The sequence below is a fragment of the Chiloscyllium plagiosum genome, chromosome 22 (assembly GCF_004010195.1).
Source record: "Chiloscyllium plagiosum isolate BGI_BamShark_2017 chromosome 22, ASM401019v2, whole genome shotgun sequence".
Taxonomy (NCBI): Eukaryota; Metazoa; Chordata; class Chondrichthyes; order Orectolobiformes; family Hemiscylliidae; genus Chiloscyllium; species Chiloscyllium plagiosum.
Genome location: NC_057731.1, coordinates 14,777,649 through 14,792,692, shown reverse-complemented (window position 1 = coordinate 14,792,692; position 15,044 = coordinate 14,777,649). Strand labels below are relative to the sequence as shown.

At 37.2% G+C, this 15,044-nt stretch overlaps 1 protein-coding gene across 1 annotated transcript in view; it reads right to left on the bottom strand.

Moving 5' to 3' along the window:
* The window catches only part of LOC122561382 (poly [ADP-ribose] polymerase tankyrase-2-like), a 54,365-nt gene that overhangs the window by 10,695 nt on the left and 28,626 nt on the right, over positions 1 to 15,044 (bottom strand). The window contains exons 9-17 of the mRNA XM_043713146.1: positions 12,719 to 12,840; positions 11,632 to 11,723; positions 11,435 to 11,513; positions 11,094 to 11,265; positions 9,920 to 9,999; positions 7,949 to 8,094; positions 7,219 to 7,384; positions 4,834 to 5,053; positions 817 to 929 (exon numbers count right to left, since the gene is read on the bottom strand). Of these exons, the coding sequence (XP_043569081.1) occupies positions 817 to 929; positions 4,834 to 5,053; positions 7,219 to 7,384; positions 7,949 to 8,094; positions 9,920 to 9,999; positions 11,094 to 11,265; positions 11,435 to 11,513; positions 11,632 to 11,723; positions 12,719 to 12,840 (1,190 nt within the window). The remainder of the gene's footprint in view (positions 1 to 816; positions 930 to 4,833; positions 5,054 to 7,218; positions 7,385 to 7,948; positions 8,095 to 9,919; positions 10,000 to 11,093; positions 11,266 to 11,434; positions 11,514 to 11,631; positions 11,724 to 12,718; positions 12,841 to 15,044) is intronic.

Here is a 15,044-nt window from a genome sequence, read left to right as displayed (position 1 = left end):
TCAGTTGAATATGAGTAAAGTCCAAAGTAGGTGCAATGACTTCTTCGAAAGTGGCAAGTTAGCGGGGATGTAGTGAAATTTTGTTCAGAGCATAAATTTCTGTAATATATTAGCCACAATCCCACAAGCTCCATACCTTTCCCAACAAGTGTTCTCCCTTTAAAAATGGCTTAAGGAAAAAAAAAAATCAATTTCCTTTTAGCTACCCTGCTCATTACATTCTTAAAAAATTGTTAATTAATTTTTCATCTGCAAGACTTCCTTTCACAAAACCTGCACTGACTCTATTGTTCATATAAGTTTGTAAATGTCACATCATGACATCCATATAACAAACCCTACTACTCATTTCACACTAACTGGTCGATATTTCCACATTTCATGCTCCCTTCTCCCTTAATATAAAGACTCCATGTGCTATTTTCCATTTTAGAATCCAGGATATTTTCAAAGATTGAAAGCAATGCACCCACTACTTCCTGGATATTTTCAAAAAAATGTAAATAGGAAGGCTTCAATACAGCAGACAACCTTGCATTACAAACCTTCATAAACCTTGCAATATGCATTAGAAGCTACAGCTAATACAGCACAACTGAACTGCTTGGCCACCCATGGAGTATTTATCCAAGTAGTATAACCAAAACCAAAGAAAAAAAATTCTACATAAAACATGTGAATGTCATAAATTAATACTTATAAATTTTTGCACTGACACACTGAAGCAGATTAGCAGGCTCAGTAACTTAATCAACTTAATTCTTTTCAAAATTACCAGGAAAACCAGTGAATTTAGTACAGTACTGTGTTTCATCTTACCCCATATGAAGCAGCATTATGTAAAGGAATCAGTCCACCTTTGTCTTGAGCATTCACATCAGCACCATGTTGTAGCAGATATTCTGCAACTTCAAGATTGTTGTACCCAGCTGTTAGACACACAAAAGTGGATGACAATTGAAAACTTAGATTCACTCTAAAGTAACAACACATGGAGAATAAAACACAGCATTTCAAATTCCATGAGTTAACTAGACAAGATGTAATCTACAGCTTTCCCATCATTTCTGCAGTTTTGGGCAAAACAATGCATTTTTCAGGTTTATCACAGTAGTTTAAAACTTGACAAATACAGAACTACTGTAACCAAGTTTAGATGGTTAATTTATATTTTTGATATTTATACCTCACCTACGTCACATTTAAATCACTTATTTAGATATACAGGCAAGGAAACCAATAAGTTTAGTCACTTATTTGTTAATTGTGTTTTAAAAAATTGATTCTACTTAAAAGCCAAACTATGAAATGTCACTACAATGTTATTTGCACTAAGAACAGTTAGCACAAGAAGCTAAAAAAAACATACTTCCTCCTAATTAACTGCAGTTGGATAAAATCATGACATGACATTTATTCTGGATACATATGAGTTAGTATAATGGAAAATTGTTTTGAAAACAGTATTTATAATAGGCAAATATAAATGCAATAGATAATTTTCTTGCTCTTGTATTTAATGTCATCTCAATGAAATATTCAAACATCTTATTGAAATGAGATGCTATATTTGCTATAATAGTACAGCTCATAAGTAATCATTTCAATTAATGTAAAATTGCAGGCAAGACTCCACCTGCCCATATAAAGAAAACTACTTCTCCAGCACAAATACTTCACCCCATTAAGCAGCACCCACTATTGCAGGAATAAATCTGCATGGTTCAGTTGGCAGGATGAGCAATATCTAGCTAGAACCTGAATTAATTGGAAAATAGTCAGTGACATCAATAGAGAAAAAAATTAAAAGTTCGATGAAAATGATGAGTAACCTATAGGTTTAACAAATACAACCAGAAACAGCTGGAAACCTAGCATCGAAGAATAGTTGCCCCACAAAAAGAGGCTATTTAGCTCATCACATTCAAGAGCAACTTGGCTAGTTCCATTACTTTGCACTTTCAACTCAGGAGTCTATTCTCTCTTCAGGCATTTACTCAAATTCCCTTCTGAAATTTCTGACTGAATTTGCTAACTTGCTTAGTGGGAGTGCACATTAGTTCCTGACACTCACTGCACAGAACGTTTCCTCATGTCGCTGTTGATTCTTTGATCAATAACATTAAATCATATTCTTGCTCTTAAGCTTTTTGCAAATGGGAACAATTTCTCAATGTAGACCCTTCATAATTTTGAACACCAATATATATTCTCAACTCAACCTTCTCCTCTAACTACCTAAATTTCTTCAAACTACCAACATAATTGGAATTGCTTCACCTTAAAATCAACCTTACACCCTCTATGTTGCCACATCTATTTAGAAAGTTCTTTACCTAGAATTTTTTTTAAAAAAAAAATCACTCTTGGGATGTGAGCATTGTGAGCTTGGCCAGCATTTACTACCCATTCATAGTCAACCCTCAGAAGGTGGTGGTGGACGTCTTAAACTGTTGCAGTACATATGCTGTAGAGAATCTGGTTAGGGTTAGAGTTAGAGAAAATGCAGAGGTCTGTATTAAAAATGCAAAGTAGTGATACTAGCTGAATTGCTCTTAAACATGAACGAAATGGCCTTGTGCTGCAACTATTCTTTGATTAGGGACAGAGGTACAGGATTTTGACCCAGACACTGAAGAAATGACGACGAGTGGCTTGGAGGGAACTTGCAGGTGGTGGTATTCTCATGTATCTGCAGCCCTTTTCCTTCTCGATGGTAGTGATCATGGATTTGGAAGGTGTTGTCTAGGAACCTTAGTGAATTTCTGCAGTGCATCTTGTAGATAGTACACACTGCTACTACTGAGCTTTAATAGTGGAGATAGTCAGCTTGTGGTTTTGCTGTCAGCTGAACCAATCTTCCATTTAGGGCCAAATCGGGTGTAACCATAGAAAGGTTCATCACATCGTCTTCCTGTATGCACAACATCAATATTTAAAAAGCACACAATCAAAGTATGCCTTTTAATTTCTCTTTTTATTTGCCCTGCAATCTTCAATGATTTTGCATATTTAATGCCAGGTCTCACTTTGTTCCTGGAATTATAATTCCTGGCTTAAATTGCCAATATAATTTTTGCAACTTGATTTTTTTTAAAAAAGTTTCTTCCTCTACACATATATTAGACAAATTAGTGCATATCAAATATATTGATTAGTACAAAATGGTTCAACTCTAACCAGATTAGTTTCTTGATCCCTCCTGGACATCCACTCTCTCCAGCAATGCAAGATTGGCTTCACTAAATATTGTCTTTCTTTGATTACCTAATTTTCCTGAACAACTGACATCTGGAACTATTTAGTACCCAGTCCTGCCTATTTTTGAACTAAGTCTCCATTATTGCTACATCATATTCCAGTGTTGCTCTTTATAGCATGAACTTACTAATCTTATTTGTATTTCTGCCTATATTCATGTATTGTAAACCTAATTTAGGTCTTATTGTATTTCTTTTTGGTCTAACGCCACCTAATAAGTTACTTTTTCTTACTCTTGGTATCTCTCTCTCTCCCAGGTCTTTGTTCACCTTGCCTCTCCTTTCTAAGGCTACACACCGTGGTTCCCATTCCTCTGTCAATTTAATTTAAACCATTCCCAAAGCATGAGAAAACTGTCTATCACATTCACTGGCCCCACTCCTGCTGAGTGAAACCTGAAAAGTACCCCATCCCCAGAATTCATCCGATGTTGCAGAAACCTAATGCCCTCTCACCCATATAATCATCTGCTCAATTTTCTGATTTTTATAGCCACTAATGCATGGCACCAGCACTAATCTGGAAATTGCTCCTTTGCAGTCTTGCTTGCAAATTTCTTTCCTAAACCTCTAAAATTTGCTTGTAGTAGCTCATCCCTCTGCAGGTCAATAGAAAGACTGCATAATATTAAATTAAATTTTGTATTTTACATGAAGGACAATCATGGATTTTAGTTTCATTTATAAAGTTGTTCTTTTGAGCTTGCTAGCAAGATGTCTGGAAGTTTGTTTGCAAGTATGCATTTTTATTATGAAGTTTTATGATCCTTAGAGCAAAAGACTGGGGATTAGTCCAATGCACTGGAAAAAATAGGATAAACTGTGGTGTGACAGCATTTCAGGGACTCAAATATCTAGAAAGGAGTCAGTGGTGGTCTGCACCAAAGGATAGAGGCAAGATTGTTACACTCATTGATAAGAAATCCTGCAAAATGGCTGAAAATGAAGTTGAAGGAACTCAGATGTTTGTTTTGAAGTTAAAATAATAGCCAGTTTAGTTAGCAGTTTGTTGTAGGTGTTTCTTGGAGAGATACCATCTGAAGAAAAAGCATTTTATGAATGCTCCAAAATTTGCAGGACAGAAACTGATTACAACTGTGCTCACCTGAGCAAGCAGCCTTGGTGAGAAGATAGCGATAAATCGTCACCAGGATTTAATGTTTGTAAGGATATTAATAGGGTAAAATGCATATAGCAAGTCTGAATCCTTTTCTGTTGCTTGTCATGAATTTTTCTCAATCTTTCTGTCTAGTGTAATATTAGTTCATGCTCTTATTTAATAAATGTTTTAGTCTTTGTGATGAAAGTACACAGGCAGACTCTTGACTGTGTACAAGAACTGATTTCCACAACTTAAAAAACAAAGTTGGAAAGCCAGGTTTCACATTGTAACCTGACTTGTCAAATATTCACATCAGACATAACACTTTACATTATTGATATTATCAAATTGAGTTAATGATTGTGAAGGTACTACTTTGATGTGAAATTGCTAATTTTGCCCCAGGCATTCAATTGGCTGCATTTCTCCATATTACACATAAAGCAAAGTTCAGAATTGATGTAAAAAGACCTGCTAAATGCAAAGGTGTTGAATGTCTGCCCTGGGTGTCTCTACAATTAACATTGTCTGCTGTACACAATTTTTTCACCCTGGTCATGCAACCCTTCTTTGCAGCATCAAGTAAAGCAGCATCTCCACTCAAGAGGTCTTGAATGTCAGTGTCTCCATCCTTTATCAGATCAAGGGCAGTATTTCCATCTCGATTCTTCTTGGTTGGATCAGCACCATGCTAGCAATTTAAACAAAATTTGACACTGAATATTTGGGATAACACTGCTCAAAAGACAGATGAATTTATTAAAGTCATCCATAGAACTGGTTCTATATTTTCTCAATTTGGCCCCCATTTAAGTCTTATTTGCATAAGCACAAACTGCATCTGCAAAGACAGCAGTGACATCAAAACTACAATCAACAAACATTGTAGTTTGTTGCCAAAAGTCACTTCATAGTACAGAACCTGCATCATGGGAACAAAAAATGATACGCAGTCAGAACTTTTTAGCTTGTGTTCATCAGCATAGATGCAAGAATGCGTATTGTTCAAAGCACCCTTTTCTCATTCAGAACAGATTGTTGCTCCTTTTGAAATATGGCTGCTTGCATCTGTCTTGATAAGTACAAGATGAAAAACTTCAACAGCATGATCCATTTTTCAGCATAAAGTGAGGGGGCAAAGATTTAAAAGGGACCTGAGGTGCAATTTTTTCATGCAGAGATTGGTGTGCATGGAATGAGATGCCAGAGGAAGTGGTGGAGGCTGGTACAATTACAACATTTAAAAGGCATCTAGATGGGTACATGAATAGGAAGAATTTAAGAGGGATATGGGCCAAGTACTGACAAATGGGACTAAATTAGGTTAGGATATTTAGTTGGCATGGATGAGTTGGAGCAAAGGATCTGTTTCTGTGCTGTACACCTCTATGAATCTATAGCACAAATACAATGAAGAAACAGATGGCGCAATCAACCTAAAGGATGACAAACTCTTTGTCCCAAAAAAAATCAAAAAGGAAACTGTGTCAACTAAATTAGAAAGTTACTAACATTTAATCAAACGTACAAGCAATAGGCACTGAAGTCCTCCAGCATAGCAGTGGAAATTGTGTGCACCCTCTCCAAAGACATCCAAATATCTACCCGAGAGATCTGGAGTAAGCTCTAGAATCAGAAGAGGAATATGGCTGCCTGCATAATGCATTTGCTTTATTACAGGGAAAAATGGTTGTTTGCTTGCTGGTGTGTTTCCTTTGAAGAAAGTGGGGAAATAATAGGATGCGTGGGAAGTTCTCCCTCTAGTGTTCTGGTGTCAATTCATGTAGCCATTCTCTCCCACTTGTCATTATGGCAATGATCACTTACTGGAGTATGCTCCCTCAGTAATATACTCTATTGTCAGTCTCAAATTGCTCATGCCCTGGAGCAGGATTCAAACCCACAACCTTCTCATTCACAGGGGAGCTTTCTATCAGTTCAGTTGCAGATAACAGACAATCTGCAAGCGATATTGAAGGAGAATGTTCTGTGTATTGATAAGTATAACTCTCTCCACCAACACTAGGTTATTTGGTCATTCATTGTGCAAGCTGCAAGGTCCAATTCACATTCATTCTGCATTTACCTTTAAGTGACGTCAACTGAAATCAATTAATTGATAGTGGAGCACTAGATGTCATCTGAAACAGTTATTTCTTTGATATTTATTCTTTGATTTTTGTTATTACAGCCTATATGTCATTAGTCTTACACTTACCCATAAACTTACAGGCCTTTGCACTGGGACACCAGTTTAGCAAAAGTTGTAAACAGCATGACTAACTCTCTTTACAGGGGACCAGGCACTGTATGAACAGGGCAAGCAATTGTACATCTCCTTAACTATAGATTCATTACTGAAATAGTGAGAGTGAGGAAATCCAAGTAAGACTAGTTCATTTAATGCCAAATTATGATGAACACAAGATAAAAGCAGAACAGATAGTATAAACATTTTAAATTTGCCAGCATTAGTTAAAACCTTAAGGAATGATATTGCACATGTAAAGTTAATTTTCAACAAGAACTGGTGTATCTCAATAATTCAGACACATACCACCATTGAAAATTCAAACAGTTCAATAGACAAGTTTTTCCAATAAATTTAGTAGGTGTGCAGTGGGTATCACAACTCCACACTTATGATTTGTAATAAATACTTCAATCCGTCATGGTATTAGGAGTAATACTCCAACTTATGAGTGAGCAGAGGAATTTGGGACAGCAACATCTTAGTTTTCAGGCTTATAATGCATCCAAAGTCAGTAGAAGTCACTTTCAGGTCTGCACCTTTAAAGTGAATAGTGAGCACTGATAATTTCACCAATTTCTACTGCAAGATCTAGGCTCACTTACCAGTAATAAAAGCTTACAAATATCATACTTTCCCTTTGCTGCAGCCTCATGCAAAGGAGTAAACCTCCACAAATCAGCTACGTTGACCACTGCACCATTTTTGACTAGGAGTTCTGCTACTTCATAATGTCCATAGGAACACGCATTGTGCAATGGAACCAATCCCCTAGGAGAAAGATTAAAAAGGGATGCCAAATAATGAGGTCTCATTAAGTTTGAAAAAAATCATACTGCTCCTGGAACTATTACAACAATATCCTGATTGACTATAAACTTATGTAAATTGAAAAACTTCCTGTAAAAATTCTATAATCACGACTCACAGTACTAGCTTTTAGTCATTCCTAGAACCAAAAAGTGGATATCCTAAAGAATCTCCCTACAATGTTTAACCTTATTTTCTACCAAAACTCTAACCAGAGTGGTGAAAGCATGTGTGGGTGTACAGGTGGCATGTGGGTGTCAGGGCAGTCTGCAAACATCCCTGCGTATGGGGTGAAGATGGGAAGTAGTAATGGAGAAAGATGTGAAGAAAAGAACTGTCACATAGCTGTTTCCTAATAAAATAATTGAAACTATTACATTCAGTATTTAATTTGTAACTAACAATGGGAAAACTCCTAAGCATTAAAATGGCAATCTCATCAAGTTTTAATGCCATACTAGGCATCAGTAACAGTTTAGAACTTTCAAAAAAAGCGGAAAGAGTTAGGAAGTAAATAAACATTACCCTTTATCTTTGGCATGAACATCGGCACCATTTTGCAACAAATATTCCACAACTGATACTCTGTTGTAGCCAGCTGCAAAGTGGAGAGGAGTAGATTGGCGACCTTCGACATCTCTGCAATTTACATTCTGAAGAGTGCAGAGTTTCTGAAAGAATACCATTAGACGACATTTTTAAATACAGTCTCCAGCTGTAGTTCTTTAAGGGCAGAACTAAAAGATTAAAAAACGGTATATCTCAACTTTTGGATATCAGTGCAGCTGATTTCAGAATGGGAATTTCAGAAATATGCAGGTGACACTACAATATAAATGAACAATTTACTTTCATAAATGTGTCGCGGACATGACCTTCATACCTATTAAATATTGACTAATTTCGATCCACTCAACTGTTTTCAATCATAGAAACATATCATAAGGAGCTAAAAAACACTAAATAGTAAATTGCCTTATCTTTTTTGACCTAACTTTCTACCTTTAACTTCTGTATTATAATTAAAGTTCTAATGTTGTACAGTAAGTCTAGAAAAAGCTCCATGTTCTCTCACCCACCTCAATACTAATTGCATTATTTCACAAAATGACCAGAAAAGCATAAACTACCGTCATACTTCAAGATTTAGTTTATTATTCGTTTTACCTCAGCTCATTATATCAGAACTAATATGGCTACATTTCTGTTGAAACCCCCAATGCAGCTAGTATTTTTTTTTCATTGCATTGAAGCATGGGAGCTTCCTTCAAGTGCATATATCCAGGACAAACTTAAATTTCTTCTTCAAGGTTCACGTAAAGATCTGTAGCTCGGGTGCCGATTGTCATAATTGCGGGTATGTTCACAGAGTTGGGAAGTTGATTGGCAGACGTTTTGTCCACTGTCTAGGTGACATCTTCAGTGCTATGGAGCCTCCTGTGAACCACTGCTGTACTGTCTCTTCTGGAATTTATCTGGTTCCCTTCCTGCTGCTTCCGGTAGTTTGTCGTCGTGGCCGGTATATTGGGTCTAGATCCACGTGCTTGTTGATGTAGTCCTTGGATGAGTGCCATGCTTCTGGAAAAGCTCTGGCTGTCCAGCGTTTGGCTTATTCTGTGATCATTGTGTTGTCCCAGTCGAATCTGTGGTTCTTGTCATCTGTGTGTGGAGCTACCAGGCTCTGCTGGTTACAGCACTTAGTGGCTAGTTGGTGTTCATGGATGCGGATTGTTAGTTGTCTGCCTGTCTGTCCTATATAGTATTTCATGCAGTCTTTGCATGGAATCTTATAAATTACATTTGTCTTGCATGTGATGGGTATAGGGTTGTTTGTCCTGGTGAGTTATAGGGTTGTTTGTCCTGGTGAGTTGTTGTCAGAGCGCAGCTGTCGGCAGACAAACTGGCAGACAACTAGCATTCACGAAAACCAACTAGCCACTAAATGTTACGACCAGTTGTCCGTAGTAGCCATACACAGAGATGACAAGGACCACAAATTCGACTGGACAACACAACAATCATAGGACAAGCCAAACAGAGGATAGCCAGAGCATTTCCAGAAGCATGGCACTCATCCACACACTCCATCAACAAGCATGTGGACCTAGACCCATTATACTGGCCACTACAACAAACTACTGGAAGCAGCAGGAAGGGAACCAGATAAATTCCAGAAGAGACAGTACAGTAGTGGTTCACAGGAGGCTCCAAAGCACTGAAAATGTCACCTAGACAGAGGACGAAACGTCTGCCAATCAACTTCCCAACTCAGTGAACATACCCGCAACTTAAATTTCTTCTTCCATCAATAGATTGCAGGATTAAAGTAAAAAGAAAAAGTTCATCTTTATTTAGTTCTTTGCTCCTTTATTAATTTCATAGTTAACCAGATTGAAGTACACTGTTCACCTATTGAGCAAGTTGTAATAATACGAATTTTCAAATGTAAAAGTTAAAGATGCGTGAATCTCAACATTTTATTCTGAAAAACATTACCTTGACCATACTCAAGTCTCCAGCTTTGGCTGCTTCCAATAACTGCCGATCAGTGTCAAAGTTTCCAAACATGACACCTTCTACAGAGTGGATTTGCAAGAAGAAAGGAAAACAGATTTTAAATAAGGCAACAGAAGCTTAAGTTCAATACTAATGAAAAGATGCAATTAGAAAACTAATTTTCCTAAAAAACAAAACACTGCCTTCAAGTTTTGCTTCACTCATGATAAAAATATATAACTAAATGCAGCCATTATTTAACGAAGATTTAATTAATGTTTATTTCATAATATGCACTTGTAGAGGAATTATTGTATTTTGTACGAAGTAAAATATCTCTTGATACCTCGTAGTCATGATGGTTAGAATAAAAACACAAAATAGCAGAGAAGGAAGAGTTAAGATGTGTGCAAAGACTTCATAATTGAAGGTTCTAGCACAGCAGAAGATCGGGAAAAGAAAGCAAGCATTGTTCAATAGACCAATCTTGATGGCATACGTTAGTACAGAGGGGTTTGAGGGACCGTCGACTTCAAGACCGTTGAGAAATCTGTAAAAGACAGAAGGATTTTGCAGGCAATGCAGTGGGCAAATGTGAGCACAGATCCAAGAGAACAAGGTACAGTTTGGGAGGATGGCAATGTAAGCTTATGCGATATTAAGTCCAGAGGAGACACAGGCACGGAGAAGAGTTTCAGCAAATTTGCAGTGCAAGAGAAACGGACTGATAATGAGAATAACACATAATAGTCACTGCGTGATGGTGGGACCTGAAACTCAGTTCTGGCTAAAGCCAACAAAATTTGACCTGGGTACTTTGGCATGGAAGGAAGGACTGAAATTTTGTATTTTTACCCTGGGACGTGGGAGCGTGAGAGAAAGCAGAGGGGTGGGGAAGTGGGGAGACAGAGCAAGCAAGAGAGTGAGAGCAATGGAGGAAACAAGAAAGAAAATGCTGGAACAAAATAGAACTGCCTATGATGAAAAACAAAGAACGATTAAGGAAACATAACTTGTCAAGGACTGAAACAGAGGGTATGGTATGTTATGTTTAACTAAGGAAACACCATTGTTGCAGGTAGGACAGAAACAAAGTATTTGACAGAAGAGCCACAACGGCACTAAAATATTAGTATAAAGAACAGCATCCATTTTATTAACTAGCTCTCTTTACCTTGCAAAATCTGCTGCACACTTTCATTACCCATCTGTAATGCAGTTAAACCCTGCATAGAGAGTATTGATGAGTCAGATCCAGCATTCAGCAACAAACGACATGTGTGATGGTGACCATACTGTGCAGCCTTATGTAAAGGTGTCTGACCAAGTCTGTCCAAGGCATTCACCTATTAATCATAATACATTATATGCGATTCAAGAACTACTATACATCGCTTTGGCAACACACAAGAGGAATAGTAACAGTACTATAAATATTTAACAGCACATTTCAGTGATGGACGAATGCACTACATGTACTCAATATATAGTTTTGTCCAGAATAAAAATGCGTACCTTTGTATCATTTTTTATAAGCACTTCAATAATATCATTGTGGGCTTTTTCTGATGCCACATGGAGGGGCGTCAAAAAGCTAAGAGGAAGGTAATCAGAGAGGGGGAGAGAGAGACACGTTGAGGAAAATCTAAATAAATACAAACAACGCGAAAACATGTTTAAAAGGGAAAATAAAACTTTCCAAATCATCTTACTCTTTTGTCTTTTCATCGACATTAGCCCCTTTTCTTAATAATAACTCAGCCACCTGTTTTCGTTTTGGGTATGGAGAAGCAGCAGCACAATGCTATAAAGATAAACAAGTTTAAAAATTCTCTTCTATTCACAGGCTTTACATAAACGTACATAAATCAATTAAAATATTCAAGAATAACAAAGTCGTAAATTGCAAATACATTCCAAGCACAAACAATATGAATACTGTAAACATCTAAAAAATTCAATCTACACAATTTACACATATAAGAAATGAATTGCCGATTGCAAACTGGATAGCAGAAATTTAGGAATACTCAAACAATCATTTGAGTTAAAATGATCAGCCATCTGGGAAATATTTTATTTAACATTATCAAAAAAATTCTAATATCATAAAGGCTACATTTGGTGGGAAAGCTTTGATGTCATAAAGCTGTATCAAAAATGCTATCTGCTTTATTCTACACAAAGCATATTTAAAAATAACTAGATGATAATGACTAAACTGAAATATACACAGTTGTATCAATAGAAATTTGGTGAAAGTTATAAAGCTGTCTGAAAATTGGTTGTCAATTTATTTAATAACTTGTGCATTAGTTTGGCAGTGTATTCAGGGGATTTAATGATCATCTTTGAGCACACACTCACATTTGGTAGCCTATAACATAAATGTTGCTGAAAAGGGAGACAGGTTGCAAAAGATTTCCATCGTCATCAGGATAGGCGCAAGAATGCCAAATTTCAAATGAACACAGTAATTTGTATTACAGAAGACAAGGGTATTGATTGGTGGACGAGTCTACCCTGAATGGCTAAGGCATTTCCATTGAGAAAGCCATGGGCAACAACAGGCTGCCCAAACTTTATTTCATAATAAACAAGCAAGGCTTGCTCATAATTCTGGAGAGAATATGTCCTTATGTATAAAAGCACATTATTTCAGCCACAAATTTTAAGCCTATATACTAATTCACATTAACAGTAAACCACTAAAGCAAAACTGTGACTCATTTTATAAACAAAACAGCAGAAAAGACGCAGAAAGTAAAGCATCACAGGAAGAACAGGTACAATTCTTACCAATGCAGTCTCACGAGTCCTAGGATGCTTGAAATTCACATTCTCTAAAGACAGATGTTTTTTCACACAGGTCACATCTGCTTCTTTTGCAGCTTGTAATAATGAATGTCCTTTGAACTCATCTAGAATGACAATTTAAATGAAGCACTAAAAACTCACTTTGTAGAAAATTTAAACATAAGATACCTCTGTCCTAACAGCAACCTCTGCTCACCCACACTGCAGGCCCTAGCTTTTGGCGCCCTTGACCTCTGCTCCTCCAGCGAACACTGAGTTCCCCTAACAGCTCAGTGCTTCTCCAATCAGACTGCTTTTATCCCATGCTTACAAGGTAGGAGATCCTACCTGCAACTGGAGGAACTGTTTCTCACCATTTACTTGCATCCTATTTACAGGAGTGCATTTTCTCAGGTGGTTTGAGGGCTTTGAGATTAATCTGCCTTCTGCCCCTGTGTATTTTTTTTTGAGTGATGGAGCAAAACCAACTCACTTGTTTCTAATCTAGACAAGAGGCAAGAGAGATTCTATATAATATATTGGCGTGGAGGGAGGATTGGTGAATAGACAGGAAGTGAGCAGAAACAAATGGTGCATTTTTAGGCTGGCAGACTATAGCTGAGGGTGTGCCAAAACTATCAGCACTGGAGGCCCAGTTACTTAAGATCTATATTAATGACTAAGACAGAGAGACAGATTTGTCACAAATTGCTGAAGATACATAGCTAGGTGGAAATGTAAGCTGATGGACAGAGGGGTTACAAGGAGATACAGGCAAGTTTGGTAGGGAAGAAATGATGGCTGATGGTGAGAAAAAAAAGGGAAGAATGAAGTTATTTACTTTGGCCTTAAGAATAGAAAGGTAATCTTTTAAAACAGAAGTGAAAATGTTGATTTTGAAAGAGTTGAGGATATGCATACAAGGAACACAATTACCATGTAGTCTCAGCAAGCAATGACAAGGGCAAATCATGCTGGAATTTATTGCAAGAGGATTAGATTACAGGAATAAAGGCACAATACATTCCCTTTAATTTCTTCATCCATTGTGCAGATGTCTAAGGTCAGATCTGGAGAAACCAGAAATCAATGCATCAACACGCCCATCAGTATGCACGGACCCTCAAAGCAGCTGCGCAGCCATGCAGCTTAGAAGGCACACTGACATCATAATTGCATAGTGTGTTGTTGAGGGCACATCTGGAATACTTGGCACTGTTTTAGTCTTCAGACCCAATGAGGGGCACACTTACACTAAAATGAAGTACAACAAAAAGTTGACAAAGGTCACTAAATCGACTGCTGAGATGAAGGATTATCCCATGACTTCTGGAGTTTAGAAGAATGAGAGAGTATCTAACATATTGACAGGGTAGACACAGATCATTTTCCCTGTCTGGGGAATCTAGAACAGGGCAGCACAACTCCAGAGAAAGGATATTTAAGACTAAGACAAGAGTAAACTTTAACCATCAGTACTGTGAATCTTGGGGATCTGGTTTTAACCCAAAGGGCTATGAATATTGAATACGTTCAAAGCGAAAATGGGCAGATTTTCAGTATCACTGGAAATTGAGGATTATGAACAGCAGGTGGGCAAATAGAGTTTAGATCAGTGATTATATGAATGACAGTGCAGGATCAAGGGATAATATGACCTACTCTTTTTCTCATTATTCTTTCCAAGATGAAATGGGCAACAGTGAATAAAGAGTATCTGCTGTTCAATTGATCCACTGAAACATCTGTATAACACAAAAAGCTGCATATTATAAACACGGAGTTACACAGTGAATCCTTGGTGTCCACAAGTTCACGATTCGTGAATTCACCTATCTGTACCAAAAGTAGCAGCACAATTCAGCTGCAAAACTCACGTATGTGCAATTTTTAACAGGTTCCTCAGTCACGAATTTCATCGTTCATGAGTTTCTCAGAAACAGAATTTTTGCGAATATGGAGGAATGAATGTATAATTATTTCAGTAATGGTTGTATTTATCTAAATATTAGAATTTTTTGCATTGTACAAGACCATGACGGCTAAATAAAAATCAGCAAGAAACACAAAATTTACAAATATATAAACACAACTAGGAGGCACATACGAGTCAACTACAATAAGAATGCTACTTTCTTGCTGACACCTTAGAGCACAATGTTCAACTAGCAAACCATAAAGGTGCATCACCAGCACAACTGCTAGCATTTTTAATAATCAGCTCTTTGTTACATAATTCTACACATACAATATTGCACTTTCATTGTGACATGGCAATGCTGGTGTCAGTATTACCCTAGGAGAAAGTGAGGACTGCAGATGCTGGAGA